The sequence below is a fragment of the Miniopterus natalensis genome, chromosome 9 (genome assembly GCF_054644295.1).
Source record: "Miniopterus natalensis isolate mMinNat1 chromosome 9, mMinNat1.hap1, whole genome shotgun sequence".
NCBI lineage: Eukaryota > Metazoa > Chordata > Mammalia > Chiroptera > Miniopteridae > Miniopterus > Miniopterus natalensis.
In genome coordinates, this window is record NC_142089.1 from 1,773,397 (window position 1) to 1,790,947 (window position 17,551).

The 17,551-nt window shown below is 57.5% G+C and overlaps 1 protein-coding gene across 1 annotated transcript in view; it reads right to left on the reverse strand.

Annotated features, from left to right (window-relative positions):
* Positions 1-645: 645 nt before the first annotated feature.
* The window catches only part of CEP104 (centrosomal protein 104), a 29,295-nt gene continuing 12,389 nt past the window's right edge, over positions 646-17,551 (reverse strand). The window contains exons 10-22 of the mRNA XM_016213541.2: positions 16,637-16,834; positions 15,357-15,524; positions 14,308-14,481; positions 12,065-12,241; positions 11,192-11,398; positions 10,733-10,840; positions 8,005-8,041; positions 7,704-7,770; positions 7,019-7,127; positions 5,293-5,431; positions 5,007-5,074; positions 3,797-3,887; positions 646-2,892 (exon numbers count right to left, since the gene is read on the reverse strand). Coding sequence (XP_016069027.2) covers positions 2,777-2,892; positions 3,797-3,887; positions 5,007-5,074; positions 5,293-5,431; positions 7,019-7,127; positions 7,704-7,770; positions 8,005-8,041; positions 10,733-10,840; positions 11,192-11,398; positions 12,065-12,241; positions 14,308-14,481; positions 15,357-15,524; positions 16,637-16,834 — 1,659 coding nt within the window. The 3' untranslated portion in view covers positions 646-2,776. The remainder of the gene's footprint in view (positions 2,893-3,796; positions 3,888-5,006; positions 5,075-5,292; positions 5,432-7,018; positions 7,128-7,703; positions 7,771-8,004; positions 8,042-10,732; positions 10,841-11,191; positions 11,399-12,064; positions 12,242-14,307; positions 14,482-15,356; positions 15,525-16,636; positions 16,835-17,551) is intronic.

The window sequence follows — 17,551 nt, forward strand, 5'->3', positions numbered from 1 at the left end:
CGGCCGCCGGGGGCGGGGCGGCCTCGGGGCACGTGGCCTCCAGGCGGCGGCCTGTGGGGGGGCCCCCGGGCCGTGGGCGCGGTCGGCGGGAGGCGGGCGCGGCTGGTTCCACGCTGTGGAAAGTGGGCGCCGGGAGCGCCCGCGGAGGACGCGGCCCTGGCGGCGCGGCTGCCGCCCGCACGTCCCGCTGCCCCGCGCCGGCCGCCGGCCCCCGGCCCCCCGGCCCCTCGGCCCCGCCGGACGGGCCCAGGCGGCGGGAGCGGCCCGAGCGTGGCGCCCGGAGCTCCGGGGGAGCAGCCGCCCGGCCCCCAGCGCGCACCGGGCGGCGACCTCTCCGGCCGCCCGCAGCCCACACCGTGTGGGCTCTTCAGCAGCGAATCCACTTTGGCAAATAGCCCCTCAGGGCCAGGCTCCCGCGGCCACTGACCGCCAGTGCCCTTGGTCAGCCGCGGCGGCCGCGGGAAGGGCAGCTGCTCGCGGGCCTCTCACCCTCCCCCGGGACCCCCTCCCGCTGCTTTTTCAGAGGGTGGGGGCGGGGCGGGGCGACGGGGCCACAGCCGGCGGACGGAGCCACGGCCGGCCCCGCGCCCCGACTCAAACCCGGACCCTCCCGCCCGCGGCTGACGCTCCGACCACCGAGCAAACTGTTCAGGGCTACGAACTGCTTTTTAATCATGATCTGGAAATAAAGGCAACAAATACTTAGTGATCTTTTTATTAATGTGAATATTCTCAGGGTGACTTAACTAAGTCTGGAAACAGCAACAAAAATATTATTCGCATATTTTATAACTCTGGAACCTGAAATAAAACTGTCAAAACATTAAAAAGTTGCAAATTTTCATTAGAAGGATTTACATTTTCATTCTAATGCCAATTTATAGATGTAATTCTTTTAGAAAATTCTGAAATATGAAAATAAGTTACAACACACTCATGAATAAGAATTCAACTATTACTGTTCCCAATGCAGATATTTATCAGTGGCCAGCGGAGCTCCTAGTTCCCTTTGCGTTTTCACCCTTTATTGGTTCCTCGTTAGTGTATCACTGTAAAGCTTTCACAGCCACAAACCACTGCCGTGGAGCATTTCACCACAAACTCGTGATGCCTCTGTAACCAGCAAAACTAACCCAATTTTATTTTTAAAAATGTTTTTAGAGGGGAAGGGAGAGGGAGAGAGAAACATCAATGTGAGAGCGGAACAGTGATTTGCTGGCCCCTGGGATCGAGCCCACAACTGGGGCTTGTGCCCTGACCAGGCCTTGAACCCACCCTTTTGGAGCCCAGGACAGTGCCCAACCAGCAACCACACGGGCCAGGGCAAGGCTAATCGCTAACTTTCAAATGCACCCAACTTTGTCAGTCACTAAAAACTAAATATTTTTACGTTACAATAAGAAAACATTTAAGTTTTGGAGAAAAAATTTCTTGGTTAGTCCCATTGTGTTTTAAAAGGCGTTTTCTTTGTACTTCAAAAGCGGATTAGAAAATGGCCAACACCTTTTAGAAGCCAAGGAGGATTGTTTTGTGATCATCCTGACATCTGTACGCCCCTAGGTCGAGCAGTTTTACATCGTCTCTCCATACTTATTTTAGCATTTTGTAAAGGTAACCCTGTTGGTCAGTCTCGCTCAGTATTTCTAGTCAACCCTAGGAGGAGTCATTAATTTATCAGAAGTAGCAACTGATTAGTGCAAGTCCACGGTCGCTCACAGCCGGGGGTGTGCTGCTCAAATACCTATTTGTTTATAGACGCTCGTGTCACAGGGCTGGGCACTAGCAACATTTACACTACTGTGTGGTACAAATTTCATCAACTCCACACACTTCTGACACTGACAGCCGGCCCCGGGACACTCAGGAGGAAGCGGACAGCGGACCCTTCCCTGGTCAGAGGACGGGATGGAGAGGGTCAGCTTCCCGGGGTCTCCAGTGGACTGAGCACCCCGGGGGGCACAGGTCTGGACAGCAAGACACCAGGCATGGCCCAGCTGATCGCAGACAGACACAGGCTTTCCCCACGGCCCCTGAAGAGGCAAGTCGACACCTCCGTGGGGAGGGGGTTGGGGAGGGGACCGGATTTTGAGGTTTGGTCTCATCACTTTAAGTGATGTTTTGGTTTAAGTATTACACGGAGTGTTTGAGAAAAGGGACCTTACAGCTCCAACTCCAACACGGCTTTGAGAGGGAGGGCGACAGGCCGAGACCAGAGGTGCTGGAGGGGACCAGTTCTGGGTAACTGCTGTTTCCTTTATTTCTAGCCATAGAGGAAAACAGGCTCTGCAGAGCCTGCTGCGGAGAAGGCACGGGGGGTTCGAGCGCCCCCTCCTGTCGGACCCTCGGTGACCGCAGCCCTGCCACGCTCCTGCAGGAGGCAGGCCACACACAAAGGTTCACAGTGAAGTCTGCGGAGATCACCCCACGCCACAAGGGAAGAGGGTGCTGTGCCTGCGGAACACCCGCCACATGCTGCTGCTGCCCTGACCTGGCACCTGCTTCCGTGAGCTTCCCCCGGGCAGCAGTTTCAGGGTCTCTTACAACAGCGCGGCTACTGTCTGTGGCTCCCGAGGCCAACAAAGTCAGACACCTGACGGCTGGGAACGGGAAGGAGGGCAGGTCCCAGCTCGGGGCCACTGCCTTGGTCAGCCCCACACACGGAGCCGAGTGGGACAGTGGGGGGAGCAGGGCCACCAGGCCGCAGATACTCTCAGGAGACGCATTCACAATCAGGACACCTGCTCTGTTGGCACGGAGTCCAGGGGTGGCTGTCGTGTCATCGCTTCGTGTAGGTCCTGCCAGAGCTCCTACTCAGGCCACCCTTCGGGGTGGGGATCTTGCTTCCAGCCTTCGTCACCGAGGCCCCAGCCTTGGCTGTGGCTGGGCCTTTGCCTGGGGCGACAAGATAAAGCACGGGCCCCATGTCAGGAGGGAGACTGACACACGAATCAAGTGCATGCCCCAGTGACAGAGAGAGGCGGGTGTCAGCAGACACGGGAGGCAGAGCAGGAGGGGCTGGGACACTCCCGTTGCTTGTCTGCGGGAGCTGGCCTGACCAAGGCGGGATCAGCGGAGGACAGTGGTCACCCAGCCCTCAAGTGGCCACTGCAGGTGCACGTGACAGAGAAAGAGGCTGAACCAAGAGCTCAGAGGAAATGCTAAGGGTCAGAGGAACGACCATGGCCATTTGCCTACTTTTGGCTTCAAAAATTCAGCTGCTGCCCTGGTCGGTGCGGCTCGGTGGTTGAGCGTTGACCTATGAACCAGGGGGTCACCAGTTTGATTCCTGGTCAGGGCACATGTCCAGGTTGTGGGGTCCTCCCCAACTAGTGGGCATGCAGGAGGCAATCAGTGACCCTTATCAATGTTTCTACCTCTTCCTCTAAGTATATTAAAAAAAAATTTCAGCTGCAGAAACAGGAAGGGCAGCCCCATGACCGGAGTGTCACTGCCTGGCTGTGACCTGGGCAGCCCTGCCTGTGCCTCATCTTTGGTCATAGGACGGCATCAGGCCAGGTGAGCAGCCCCTGCACAGCGGCTGCCACAGGTGCTCACACACCCGCTCCCATGCCCATCCTCTCGCTCATGGCCTCGCCTTTCTCACACTCCTAAGATAGGGCTGCACCCCAGGCCTTCTAGTCAAAACAGTTTTCTAATGAAAAATATAATTTTCTCATAAAGCACTCTAAGTGGCATAAATCTCTACCTTAAGGAACCGGCACCAGGACAGAAAGCCACTGACTGACGCTCCCCTGGCTGAGTGGCAGTGGAGGGATGCGCCCCAGCCTGTCCTCACCTTGTGGCGGAGCCGGAGCCTTGTGCAGCACATGCGTCCTACGCAGGTTCATCACGCAGCCCATGGGGCCCATCAGATGAGCTTTCCACGCCTGAAATGAGAGGCCACAGCATGGAACCAGATGAGGGCCTCTGGCCCTCTCATAGCCCACATCACCTGCTGTTAAAGATGCAGCCAGAGGCGCCCACAGCCAGCTGCTGTATGCAGGCGCCTCACCCCCTCGGAGCCTCAGCCCGACCCGAGTTACAAGACACTGCCTGCCTCCCAACCCCTCGAGCACAGCAGTAAGACTGGTCACGTGGGAGGGTGGGGGACAATGCAGCTCGGGGACTGTGGTGCCTCTAGGAGCTGAGGGCATGAGAGCAACCCCTGGCTGACAGCCAAAGAAGTCTCAGCCCTGGCAGTGTGCTCAGAGCGTCAGCCTGAGCAGACAGTTCACGGGTTCGATCCCAAGCCCTGGTTGGGGTGCGTGTGGGAGGCAATCGGTGTGTCTCCCCCCTACCCCGCCCCTCTGTAAAAGTCAAAGGAAAATCTTTGGAGGATTAGAGTTAACACCAGGGCCGGTCTTACGACGACAGACCAGTCCTGCTGGCCCTGGGAGGGGCTTGGAACAGGATCTTTGAGCCACAGGCGAGAACGTGCCTGACACTGCCTGTGGGGCCCTGAGCAGAGAATCCCGGCAGAGCATGTCCAGACTCCTGAGCCACAGAAACTGAGGCTCTAAGCGGGCATTTAAGCCCCTCAGCGTGTGGGCATCTGCTGCGCAGCGGAGACCAAGTCTCGAGGAAGCCTGCGAGCCCCGCCCGGTAGTGTCTGCTGTGGGAGCCCTCACGCCAGCTGCTAGGACGAGAGGAGACAGGGAGGCTGCAGCTCGTGTGCGCCGCTCGGGAGAGGGAGAGGGGATAGGAGGCCCGACGCCCACTCCACACTGAGTCCCAGGGCATGAAGGAGGGCCTGGAACTGGACAATTCCCAAACCAGACCAGGCTCACTTTCCCTAATCAGAAGGGACTAGAGTGCTACAGAATGTGGCTGTGATGCCAGCTAGGGCCCGGCACAGATGGGAGACAGTGGCTCCCTCAGGGCACCTGTCCCCCAGGGCTGATCCTCCTCACAGCCAGTTACAGGTGCAGTGGAGGGACGTGCAGCCAGGCACCAGAGGGGACACTGCTCAGACGTGACCGTGCTGGCATTGCGGGCCAGGCCCTCACCTCCTCTCCAGGGGCGAAGTTCTCATGGCACAGAGGGCACCGGTTGGCCAGCTTCTCTGGCTTGGCAGCTGAAATGGGGTGAGGCAAGACTCAGTTATCCTGCAGAACCTGGGTGAGGGGCAGAGCGCCAAGGGGTGCCCAGCGACGCCCGGCAGACACGGCCAACAGCCTGCCTGCAGCTGGGCCTCCCCTGGGGCGGGTCCTGGGGACACAGGCACCGAGGAGACACCCACGGGGATGCGTGGGCTCTCAGGGAGGCAGACACAGGCACGCGGGGAGCACTCACGGTCACAGTCCTTTGCTTTGAGGTGCCCAGGCAGCTCCTCCTTGGGGATGGCCTCGCTGCAGCGGTAGCACTTTCCAAACCCATCCTTTTTGTCGCATTCTGTCAGCAGGTGCTCTGTCAGGCTGGATATTTCAACCACCTGGGTCCGAAATACAGAACACACTGCTGAGCACACCGACGAATATCCTGCCCTTGTCCCCGAGTCCCGGTGCCGAGACCGTCAGAGCTCCCGCTGGTCAAGGTGAAGGTTGGTGCACACCGCATCCGAGTCCTCCCCTGCCGAGCTCCTGTGGTCATTTATTTACGGGGCTGAAGACCCATGTCCTTGGTGTCCTAGTATTAAGGATGCTGTTGCGCTGCCTCAGTATCTAGGCTGCTGCTAAGGGCTGGGGTGGGGGGAGCCACGGCTCAGTGCAGTGACGTTTGTTAGGGGAGACAGCTCAGAGGCAACGTCCTGGCTCCCGGCACTTCTGAGGCTGTGCAGAGAAACGGGCACAGGGCATGTCACGGGCGCCCACCATGCTGATGGCTTTGACAGGAGGGGTCATGTGCACTTGAGCTTCATGCTGTGGGCTTGTACCCCCTGTGGAGCCCCAGGTGTGCACGCTGGGTCCAGGAGTGGGCACTGCCAGCCCCAGACAACGGGGTCTGTTGAAGCTGGACAGAGCCCCGAGGGGACAGGGGAGAGCATCCTCCTTGGAGTCCTTCAAAAAAAGGTCCACTGAGCCCGGCTTGTGTGGTTCAGTGGTTGAGCGTTGACCTATGAACCTGTCAGTTTAGTTCCCGGTCAGGGCACCTGCCGGGTTGCGAGCTTGGTCCCCAGGAGGCGTGTAGGAGGCAGCTGATCAATGACTCTCATCATTCACGTTTCTCTCTCCCTTCCTCTCTGAAATCAATAAAAACACCAAAAAAAACCGGCCTACTGCACCAGAGAAAGGGTTAAAATTGGATAGGAGGAGATTTCAACAGCACACAGAAGGTGTTAACCATGGGGGAGACGGAGGCGGAGAGCGAGCAGATGAAAGCTCCTGCTCGTCCAGGGACACGGCAGTGGAGAGGCCAGGCCTGGCGGCGGTGGCCCAGCGCACAGAGCTCACACCAGGTATGTAGAGAGGGACAAGTCAGTAAGAAAAGACTGGCAGCTGACCAACACGGGCGAGAGACGAGCACATGCTTCACAGAGGGCAGCCAGGGGGCCCAGTCTGCCATCGGCAGGACACGTGGCCCGGAAACCCGGTGCAGCCACAGGTTCCATGCCCTGTTCCCAAAGCAGGAGACTGGATGGGTAAGTTGTGATAAAGAAAACAAACATGGCACAGAATCGTTACATACTGTATGATTCTATCGACACAGAACTCAAAGCAGCAGCACTAATTGTAGTGTCAGAACCCAAGACTGTGGCTGGACTTTGAGGGCCACCTTGGCCTGGGTGGTGGTTACACAGGTGTCTATCCTGGGATGATTTTTTAAAAAAATGTATTTAGAGAGAGGAAAAGAAACATCAGTGACGAGAGTCACTGACTGGCTGCCTGCCCCACGCCCCTGAAACCCGGGCATGGGTCCCAACCAGGAATTGAACCAGTGACCTCTGGGTGCCCGGGACGATGCTCGGCCGCTGTAAGCAGTCACGCGTGTGCCAGCGTGACGGACAGCCCGTGGCTTCCCACCGCGTCCCCTGAAACTCTACTCTGGAAGGGCGAGCGCTGCGTGGCTCCGGGCACCTGACCTGCCTGCAGTGGCCACATCTGGTCAGCATGAGGCACTGCTTCCAGTAGTGCAGGTCCAGGCCCTCCTCCGTGAAGGCGGCGCTCCTCTCTCCGCAGAAGATGCACAGGCTGCAAGAACGGCAGGGGGAGGCAGGGGGCACAGGGCCGGTCAGCTTCTGGCTCCTTCCTCCTCGGGGGCCTCAGGGGCCTGGAGGCAGCAGCTGGGCCTAGCTGGAGGGGTTTTGGGGGGGCAGCTGGTCGCTCCTCTGTTAAACTGCCCTGAAGGGGGTCCACCAAGTAGGTGTCAGAACTTCCCTAAGACCCCTTCCAGTGCTAAGTGTCAGGATGCTCGAGCAGGAAGGATCCTGTCACAGCAAAGACAAGGCAGAGACACGTTCTGGAATCCCTGTGGGCCTGTCCTGGCCCCACCCAGGAGAAAGCTCGCTGCTGCTCTAACGTTGTGCCCGGACCAGCACGTCTCACACAGGCCACTGCCGTCTGTGGGGTGAAGACAGGGCAGTGCCCGACTTACGGAGTCCAGGCGATGGGTGTGGAGGGAACCTTCCCAGCTTTACACATTACCGAGAAGAGCCGGCTACTTTACAGGACCCTAGTGAGCTGGGAGAAGACACCTATCCTGCAGCGTTTTACACGGTGAGGTCCGTCCCTAGTCACTCCGCGCTGGGTGCAGCGCGCTCCACTCACTTGTCCAGGTAGGGGTTCTCGGGAACTTCGGGAGCACCCGGTGGGGCTGCGCTCCTTCCGTCAGCGTCTGAAAAATTAAACAGGAAGCAACTGAAGTAACTTTAGTGAAAAATTTTTTCAAAGTTTTAGTGACCGGTTTTTTAAAGTTAGTAACATTTCATGCGAAATGTATTTTAAAAAGCACAAGTGAATGGAGTGGACGTATTTACAATCCACCCCAAGTGCCTGAAACGCAGCAGAGACACCTGCCAGGTGATTTCTACCAGTGGTTTCTACAGCTTCCGACGTGCATTTTACGTACCCAGACTCTCTGCCTTCCCAGCCTCACTTTCTTTTTCCTAAAATGAAACCAGAGAGATCAGGACAAGTGCATGCAGTTTGATCCTCGAAGCGTTCTCAGGTTTTGCTCTACAGTTCCTGCCAGCACGCGGTGCCACCTGCCTGCAAGCGGCACCGTCCCACCAACATGTGGTGCCTCCCCATCAACAAACTCAAGTGTCTGCTGCAGTCTCCCTCCCCTCCAGGTTCTTGTCCCGAACTCCAGGGAAACCACCATTTGCCAAGGCCATCTCCCCTCCACCATCAGTGTCCACCCTCACAGGGGCTCAGCGACACACGATTCCTCAGCCCTTCGTCTGGCTCCCACGCACCTCACTTCCTCCCGGCTGTGTCTTTTTGGATCGGGCCTGTCCCCTCTGCTTCTGCCTAGCCTAGGAGCTCCCTCCCAGCCTGTGCAATGAGCCCCACGAGCAGGGCTCAGCCTGGCCCCGCTGCTCACTCAGCGCCTCTACTGGGGCCTCTAAGTCATCTTCACCCTCATTTCACCAGCCAGCTCTCCTGCTCTCCCCACACCTGCTCCTCAGGGGGCTGTCATGGTCACTGTGTCCTGTCACCCAGTCCCACAGGCCTCAAAACCCAGGGAGATGGACGGGTGCTTCCCTCCCCTCCCTCTCCCTACAAAGCCTCCATTAGACATATCAGCAAACCCTGGGCCTGGCTTTGCCCTTCGCTCCCCACCACCTCCACTTCTGACAGCGGCTCCAGGCTCCTGCTCCTGACCGAGGCCGGAGTGGCACTCAGGCCGCAGTGCAGGACTTCCTTTAGCTCAGAACCCCCCATGGCTTCCTGGGTCCCCCTCTCCACTCCTCTCCCACGTCCACGCGGCTCCTTGTGCCCAGCCGCTCTGGCATCCCCACTGTCCCCTCCTCTCCCTCCAGGCCCCTGGCCACGCTCCCCGTCCCGTGTGCCGTTTTCTTTTCTCCTCGGCACATACCACCCGGTCACACTCTCTCCCTTACTTATCTGGGAGACTGCGCCCACTGGAGGAAGTGAAGGCATAGGAGAACAGGATGCTTGTCTGTTCACAAGGGTATCCCCAGCATCCAAAACAGTGCTGGCACTCAGTGGGTGCTCAGCAGACATGGAAGGCCCTCCAACAGAGTGTGGGTGACGACCGGCACCATCGCCAGGCACCTCTGTAGGGACACACGGCATAGAGCCCAAGGCCAGGCCGCAGCAGGGAGCCTGCCCAGCCGAGCAAGGACAGGGTTCAAAAGCAGAGCTTCTAAACCGACCAGGTCATGATCCTGCGCGAGTTGCTTTGTCTCCCAAGTTTATTTCATCTGGAGACTTGGGAACAGCGTCAATGGCTCCCAGGGGAGCCCGAGCACAGCTGAAAGCCCAATGTCCCGACATCTGTGTGGGGGAGGCACTGTCCCCGCCTGGTCCTGACGCCTTCCTCCTTCCCAGCCCTGAGGGGCCCCATCTTTCTTTCCCTAGTTACCCTGATGTTTAGCTGAAATGTTACTTTCTGCCACAGGCACCCAGCACAGGCTCAGGCACATTTTCATTCCTTCTCTTCATTCTAACCCATTCCCTCTTTCTAAAGAGGAAGAGGTCAGGGCACCTAGCAGGTGACCTGCCCGCCTACCGGACTCTGGGTGCACAGTTGGGCGGTGGCTCCAGGCACAGTGGACACCTTCACCAGCACCCCCACCCCCTCCCCTTCTTCCTTTCTCTTTAAAAGCAATTTTCTTTTCCCTAAGGAATATCAGTCACGAGAATCGGTGGCATATACAACAGACTGAAATCCCAAGAGCCGGGAGTTTGACCCCACGATGCACACATCTCCTGCAGGCTCGAGGCTGAGAACTTCTCGAGGTGAACGTTTAGCCCGAAACCTTGAACCTTAACACATGGACATCAGGGCTCCAGGTTCAAGTTCACTTTTCCCGCCTACCTCTGACAGGCTGGGAGCTGCGGGGAGTACCCTGACCCTAAGCTGCATGTGAACATCAGCCCACGTGAACCTGGCCCATGTGAACATCAGCCCACGTGAACCTGGCCCATGTGAACATCAGCCCCACGTGAACCTGGTCCGACCATCCCTCCGCCCCCCCCCCCCCCCCCCCCCAACACCTAGGAGTTTGCTCTCAGCATCTGCTGCAGCAGTCCCCTCCCAACCCGCAGAGTGTCCAAGGAACTATGGAGGATTCCTTCCCTTTATCTCAGCGAGCTTAAGTACCAATAAAGAACAAAGGTACATTTGCATAATGCCATGAAAACTAAACAGTGCCACGTGTCTTTGTAATGAAGTCCACCTCACAGGGCTCCACCCTCACAGGGCTCCAAAGACCGGAGTGGAACCATGTGAACCTGGCCCACCTGGCCCCTCATGAACACTAGTCCCACGTGAACCCCAGGTGCACCTGGCCCTGGGCACTTGGCCCTCAGCTGCACGTGAACATCAGCCCATGTGAACCTAGCCCACGTGAACATCAGCCCACGTGAACCTGGCCCACGTGAACATCAGCCCCACGTGACCATCAGCCCCACGTGAACCTGGCCCACCTGACCCCCAGCCCCACATGAACATCAGCCCCACGTGAACCTGGGCCACCTGACCCTAAGCTGCACGTGAACATCAGCCCACGTGAACATCAGCCCCACGTGAACTGTGAGCCCACCTAGACCTAACCCACCTGGCCCCCGGCCCCACGTGAACCTGGCCCCCCGTGACCCTGGCCCACCTGGACTTGAGCCTGCATTTCCTTCAGTGCTGCCAGCTGCCCTTGTAAAACTTTAATTTCTTCTTTCTTTCGTTTTTCCGCTTCTTCTGTAGCCGCTTTGTTCTGTGCCTGGTGTGAGAATTATTTTTCTATTAGAACAGCTGTTTAGAGGACTCTTAGGAATTGGGAGACAAATTACATAAGTTATGTTTTGTACACACTACGCTAGTCACTGAGGCTAATTGTGTGAGAGTGAAATGTAAGCCTCCAAATTCATTTAAGAAACGTTTCCTGACAGCTGAGACGGCAGCTGTCCTCATGCCTTCATGTTACAGGCGGGGAAACCGAGTCTGGCAGGGGCAGGGTCTCGGCGCCAGGTCTCCTGTACATACGGATCCTTGAACAACCATCCGTTTACGCCCACGCCTGACCACGTCCTCAGCACAGGACCAGCCCGTGAGGCCGTGAAGGTCAGCTCACCCTGATTTCCGCGTCTGTGGGTCGGCCATCTATTTTAGCAAACCCCTCAAAAATGGTTTTGAAGAGCAGGCTTTTGCGTGCGGCGCTGTCGTCAGGAGGCAGGTGCTCCAGCGCGAGCGCCCGGTGCTCCCTGTACACGTCCAGGATCACCCTGACCGCCGTCTCCCGGACCTCGGGCACCCTGTGCTCCAGGGCGCGCACTGCGAACTGAACACGTAGGAGAAACAGGCACTAGAAGCCTGGAAACGGAAGGGAAAGCGCCCCCAGAATCCCAGCTTACTGTGTTCACAACCGCTTTGAGGTAGATCTTCCTTGGGCTCAGCATTAAGTATTACAAACCACTTCAAACACAGGGAGGAAGCAACTCTGTGCGTCAACCACCGATTAACCAGTGTTGTAAGTCCTGCTTTCAGGAATAAAACACTGGCCATCGCACCGAGCCCTGTGTCTGTCCCCAGGGGTGTCTGTCGGGCTGCCCAGGAGCCCGCACACTGCGAGCTGCCCTCTGGCATGTCTGAGGTCGGGAGGACGGGGGTCCTGGGCTGGCAGCTTCTCCCCAGAGTGCCCGTGGTTTCGTCAGCTTGTCTGGAGCAGAGGACTGACTGCATGCAGGCCCACCACGCACGCTGCACACTCAGCCTGCTCCTGCCCAGGCTTTCTGCCCCAGGATTTCCCAACCTCGCTGAGCACCTTGGACAAAGGTCTGTCCACTCAGAACCACACACACAGGGTGACATGGGTGCACCAGTTGGGCAGATGAAACCCTGCTTTTCCTGAAGTTGCTCATTTGTTCACCCAACAAACTGGCTCACCTGCCTCAGGCACCCTCTCCAGTGCTGAGGCCCCAGTGGTGCGTGGAACAGGGGTGCTCACCTTCATCACGTTATCCACGGTGAAGCCCGTGCCGTCGGTGCCCAGGTCTTTCAGCAGCCGGGCCAGCAGGTCCATCTGACTCATGGCCAGGTGCGCAGAAGCATTGGCCTTCAGTGGCTGCACCAAGTGAGACGGGATCACCTGGAGAGACTTCACCTCCTTACACAGGGCCATCTCCTGTAAGAACCAACATGATTTATTCACTTGTCCTGGGAGATGCCAGAGGCAACTTAGCACAGTTTACTAGGATCCTCAAAGCAAACACTGAAGGAAAGAATCGGCAGCGAAACATGGCAGCAACAATGGGAGTGAAATGACTGATCCATAAGCTCACACCTCTATCTGGGACACAGCAGCCTCTGCCAGTGTGGCTCAGTGGTGAGAGCCAGCCTGCGGACTGAAGGATCCTGGGTTCGATTCTGGCCAAGGGGCAGGTTTCATCCCTGGCCCGGGTTGGGGCACATGCAGGAGGCAACCAATGGATGTCTGTCTGTCTGTCCCCCCCCGCCCCTTCCTCTCTCTGAAAAGCAATGGAGAAAATATCCTCCGGTGAGGGTTAAAAAAAAAAAAGACAACAGGTAAAACAAAAACCTGGAGGGGAGGAAATACAGCCCCGCACACCTGGAGGCTAAGGACGGCCTTGGAGAAAACTGCTCGAAGACCCCGGCTTTCTGCCCCAGGATTTCCCAACCTCAAGAGAAACGTTTTCTAATTTCTAAAGTCCTGAAAGAAATTAGCCTTGCTTTGTGCATCACTTCAGCGTGTATTAAACGCCAGCCCAGGGGCAACCACGCACGGCGCTCCAGCGCGGGCCTGCTGAGGGTGAAGATGGGAGAAGTAAGCGCCGCACACGCAGCTCCCTGTAGAAGCAAACTCTACAGTCGAGGCTCCGGAGATAAACCACCACCGAGTTATCCGGAAGCAGAACGCGAGTCAAAATGCCGAATGTCAGGTGTCGGGTAAGGGCTGATCAGTCTCGGGGGCCCGTCCATGGCCCCGACCACCCTGCGCGTGCCGATGACCGTATGTAATGACTCAGCAAAATGCAACTGCGCAGAGACATCCGTGCACTGCGTGCTGTGTCTACACAGCCCGCACTGTGCACAGTAACGGCGTCATTCTCTCGGTGTCGGCTCCGCGGGCCTTCGTTACGCTGGGGATCTCGCCTCTGAAACGCCCCTTGCAGCCCCCTCCCGCGACACCGGGCGTGTAAACTGCAATTCAGAAAGAAACCTGTGCCCGGTCGGTCCGCAGGTCACAGCACCTGAAGCACCCCCGTTGTCTGCACAGCTCAGTCCGCACCTAGGCCTGTGAGCGACTCTGCAGACACGGTGGTACCAGCAGCAGGCTCCTAAGTGCCAAGCAGGTGCTGCCGATGTGGGAACTCGAGGCCGGCCGCCGGCCGCAGGGCAGAGCGGAACCTAACCCCACGGTCCGATGCGGTGATGACCGCCAGCCACCCAGAAGATAAGCGGGTCACACATGAGTGGGCGCATTCTCACTTCAACACGTCGTCTGAAAGGCGACGTCCGCCCAGTTCTGCTGCATTAATAAGGAGTGTACTGTGCGCCTTGAGAGTGACTGGTTTTTACCTTCTTGTTAGTATCACCTGTTCATTTTAACTGAAAGTTCAATTCACTAAGTGACCCGAGCTCCACGACTCTTTAGAGTGGAGACGGGATCCCTCTGAGAAACTATGACAGTTTGGATTCCTGTCCAAGGCAGACATGCAGGCTCACAAAACTGTGGGTAACATTTTAAGGCAGGCACAGGTTTTCTGAGGCCCAAACGTGGGCCTTCTCTTCCAAACTCCTAGGCAAACTGAGGCATCGGCTAATTAAATGTGCCCCCCCCGTGGGCCCCAGCCGTTGCCGTCCCAGCTCACTGCCGGATCGGCACGTCAACACCGGCCTGGAGGACACTCGCTGGTTGGAAGGGAAAATACATCGAGACAGTAACACACTGGCTACTGTTTTACCCTTGAATGTTCTACTGATTTAGCTTTTCACATATTTTTATCTATTTTAAAAACAGCATATATTGAATTAGAGGAACAAAAGAAAACCACTACTTTTTCATCAAAGTTCCTGTCTGAGACAAAACGCACCTTTCAGAGCCCCAGGAGAGTCAGGAGTGACCCCTGAGGCTGGGCAGGGCTGGGAGCAGACTCAGGCCCCCCGCCTGAGCGAGCCAGGCGCCGGCAGGGCCAGAGCCGCCGGACAGCAGGAACCTGCTGCACGTACCTGGATGAAGTTTGAAGCCGCCGCCCGCAGACGAGCAGAGGAGTCTCCCGTTCTCGCGAGCAGAGCGGGGAGAGTTCTTTCCACACAGTGAGCCGTCTCCAGCTTGCTAAGCCTATGCTTAGGCACAAACTGTGTGATTATCATTTTCAACAGCTTCAGAGAGGCCTGGAAGACCTAGGAAAGACATGTGAGAACAGATGAGCCACCCGAATTAATCCGGCTAACAGCAAACATGAAATTTGCTATCAGTGATAAAAATGATCACACTGAAACTGCATGCCGCTTGCAGGGCCGAAAATGGCAAACTGACAACAGCTGCCTAAACACAGGTCCCCGCGTGGGAGACACGCACTCTCACTGCAGGGTACCACAGGCATGCGACACGCCCCGGAGCCACATATCACAGAGCCCCGCTCAGCTGGGGAGGCCCCTGTGTGAGTGCAGGAGGCCATGCAACTGGGGGGGGGGCTCATCGGGAGGCTGTTTGGAGTCAGCAAATTCAACAGCAGCTCCGAAGCCTCAGGCTCCATAAACAAAATCCTGAGTGGATGTCCGTGACCTGGTGACCAGGCCTCTGTGATCACCTGCTTTGAGAAGCATGAAACACGGGATGCCCTGGCCAGTGTTGCTCAGTGGTTAGAGCGCCAACCTGTACACTGAAGGGTCACGAGTCTGATTCCCGATCAAGGACAGGTATCTGGGTTGCAGGTTCAATCCTTGGCTCTGGTCCGGGTGCGTGCGGGAGGCAACCGATCGATGTCTCTCACATAGATTTCTCCCTCCCTCCCTCCCTCCCTCTAAAAAGTCAATGGAAAATATTCTTGGGTGGGGATTCACCACCATCACCACCACCACCACCACCAAAAAAAAGACTAGCAAGGACAGACACGGTCTCTTCACCGATGGCACCTCTAGAACCCTAACTGCTGGGGACTCTGCTGTGGGAGCTGATGATTCCTGTGGTCAGGGACCGCCCCGGCTACTCCACCCCCAGGTGTGTCACGGCCTCTCACTGCAGGCACTGGGCACTGGGGGTGGAGGGGACTCACTGGGGTCACGATGTCTCGGATGGATCTTCTGATGAGAAAGACAGACGCTCTCAGCACACTCTTCAGGTCCTCCTTTGGGGTCCCGACAGGCGTCTCCATCAGCTGTTGGTACAGGGTGAGCAGGGCGTCTTCCCGGTACGACCAGGTCTTGGAATAGGCCCCAGCCACCTGCAGACCAGAGTCCTGCTTACTCCGTGACAGTGGCATCACACCTCCCCCAGCACGCACCACCGGAGCCTTTGTCCCAAATGGAAAAGTCTTTCTTATCTCAGGACCTCTACACAGTAAGTACTTGTATTTAGAGAAGTCATTTTTCTTTGTGGAAAATTTAAGCCTGTGCTTAGCTGTGGAGACGGTTAAGAGCGACTGTCGTGGGAACAGGGGACCCTGCACCGGGCTCCTGTGCTGAGGAGAGGCTGGCCTTGGTCCGGTTCACCGTCTCTCTGGGGGACGGGCTCTGCCAGCTCTGTGAACACCAGCACCGGGAAGGAAAGGTATTAAATGAGCACTCGTGAAATCTGGAACCCCGGCTTCTGTTTCTGTTTTCATACAGTCATTAGCACAAGACTTTCCAGTTGAGCACGAGGACAAAGGGAAGCCGACATCCTCACACGGCCTCGGACAGCTCGCCGAGGGCACAGATGCGTCATCAGAGACCACAGCCTCACACCCCAGTTCCTGCCAGGGTGCAGGAGCTGGGCAGAGAGGAGGCTGCTGGGAAAACGCGGTTCGTCTGAAACATGGTGCTGGAGGAGGGCTCCACGGAGGGGACGCTGGACCCAAGATGAACAAGAGGGTCCTCGAGCAAATGAAGCGGAAACCTCGCCGGAGGCGAAACGACAAAGCTGAGGCCGCCCTGCTCGGACGCATCACGAGAAGGTGGGAAATGGAACAGCAGGAAACGAGGGAGACCAAACGTGAGCTGGGCGGAGGCCATGAAAATCCACAGGCTGGCCCCGGCTGGGTGGCTCGGGCGGCTGGAGCGCAGTCCCCTGCACCCAAAGGTGGTGGGTTTGATCCCTGGTCAGGGCGCGTCCTGGGGGCAGCCAATTGATGTTTCTCTCTCACGTCAATGTTTCTCTCTCCCCCTTCCTCTCTCTCTAAAATCAATAAAAACATATCCTTGGGCAAAGATTTTTTAAAAAGCCTCAGGCAGGAGTCTGCATGAGCCGAGCAGGGCTGCGGAGGACAGGACACTGTGGGCGTCATTCATGGGGTCACCAGGAGGTGGAGCCACATCAAGGGCACACGCACACGTGTGTCTGGTGTTTCCCTCTTACCAGGGTCTCCCCCAGCACTTCGATGACAGAGCCGGCTTCCCGCAGGGCCTTCTCCGCCAAGGGCTCCGGCTCGCCTGCAGCGCCTGCTCTGGGAGCCTCGCTGTCGTCCGTGTCGCTCTTTTCTGGCTCCACAGCGGTCGGCCCGGGCTGCTTGTGGATGGCGGGAAGAGGCCGCTCGTCGTAGGGCAGGGACTCGAGCTGCAGGAGAGGAAGCGGGCTGCAGGCTCCCGTGGGAATCCCCCACCCCAACATCCATCTACCGCAGGCTCACTGCTCTGGCCACCCTGGGTCCGAACGGGATTGTGCTCAATACCAGTACCATCAGATCAGAACAATTTATACAACAGCAGATGCAGCTGACAGTACAATCGGGGCTTCTGCTCCTTCCCGAACTCGCCGCAGCCCCGACAAGCGGCGGTGCAGACGCTGCCTCCTCCCGGTTCACCACCAGCCGTCCCGGCTCAGTAAACACGCAGGTTGAATTTTCTCAGTTTACAGCTCAGAAAAAAGCATCAAGCCCGACTTTAACCATGTGCATCACCCAGCAGCCTCCCACTCCTCCAACCAGCCTCTCCACAGGGGCGCCGTCTCTCCAGAGCCCCGACCCAGGCCTGGGCGGGTGCCCCCGCGGAGCAATGGGCAGGAGGGCCTGCCCTCCCAGGCTGCATTCTCACGGAGAGACAGACGCACAGACAGGTAAATATGAAGCAGACTTTCAGGTAAGGAAGTGAAGACAGAAAAGAGTGGCCCCGAGTCATTTTCCAAGGCAGGCGTCACGGTGGCCCCGAGCAGACAGGAATATGTAACATTCCTCACACGTGAAAGCTCTGGGCGCACAGGCAAGAGGAAGGTTCTCCTAGTCTACCATCTGCTCCTAGTCGTAAAATAAAACACGCTGAGACACTAAGAACGGAG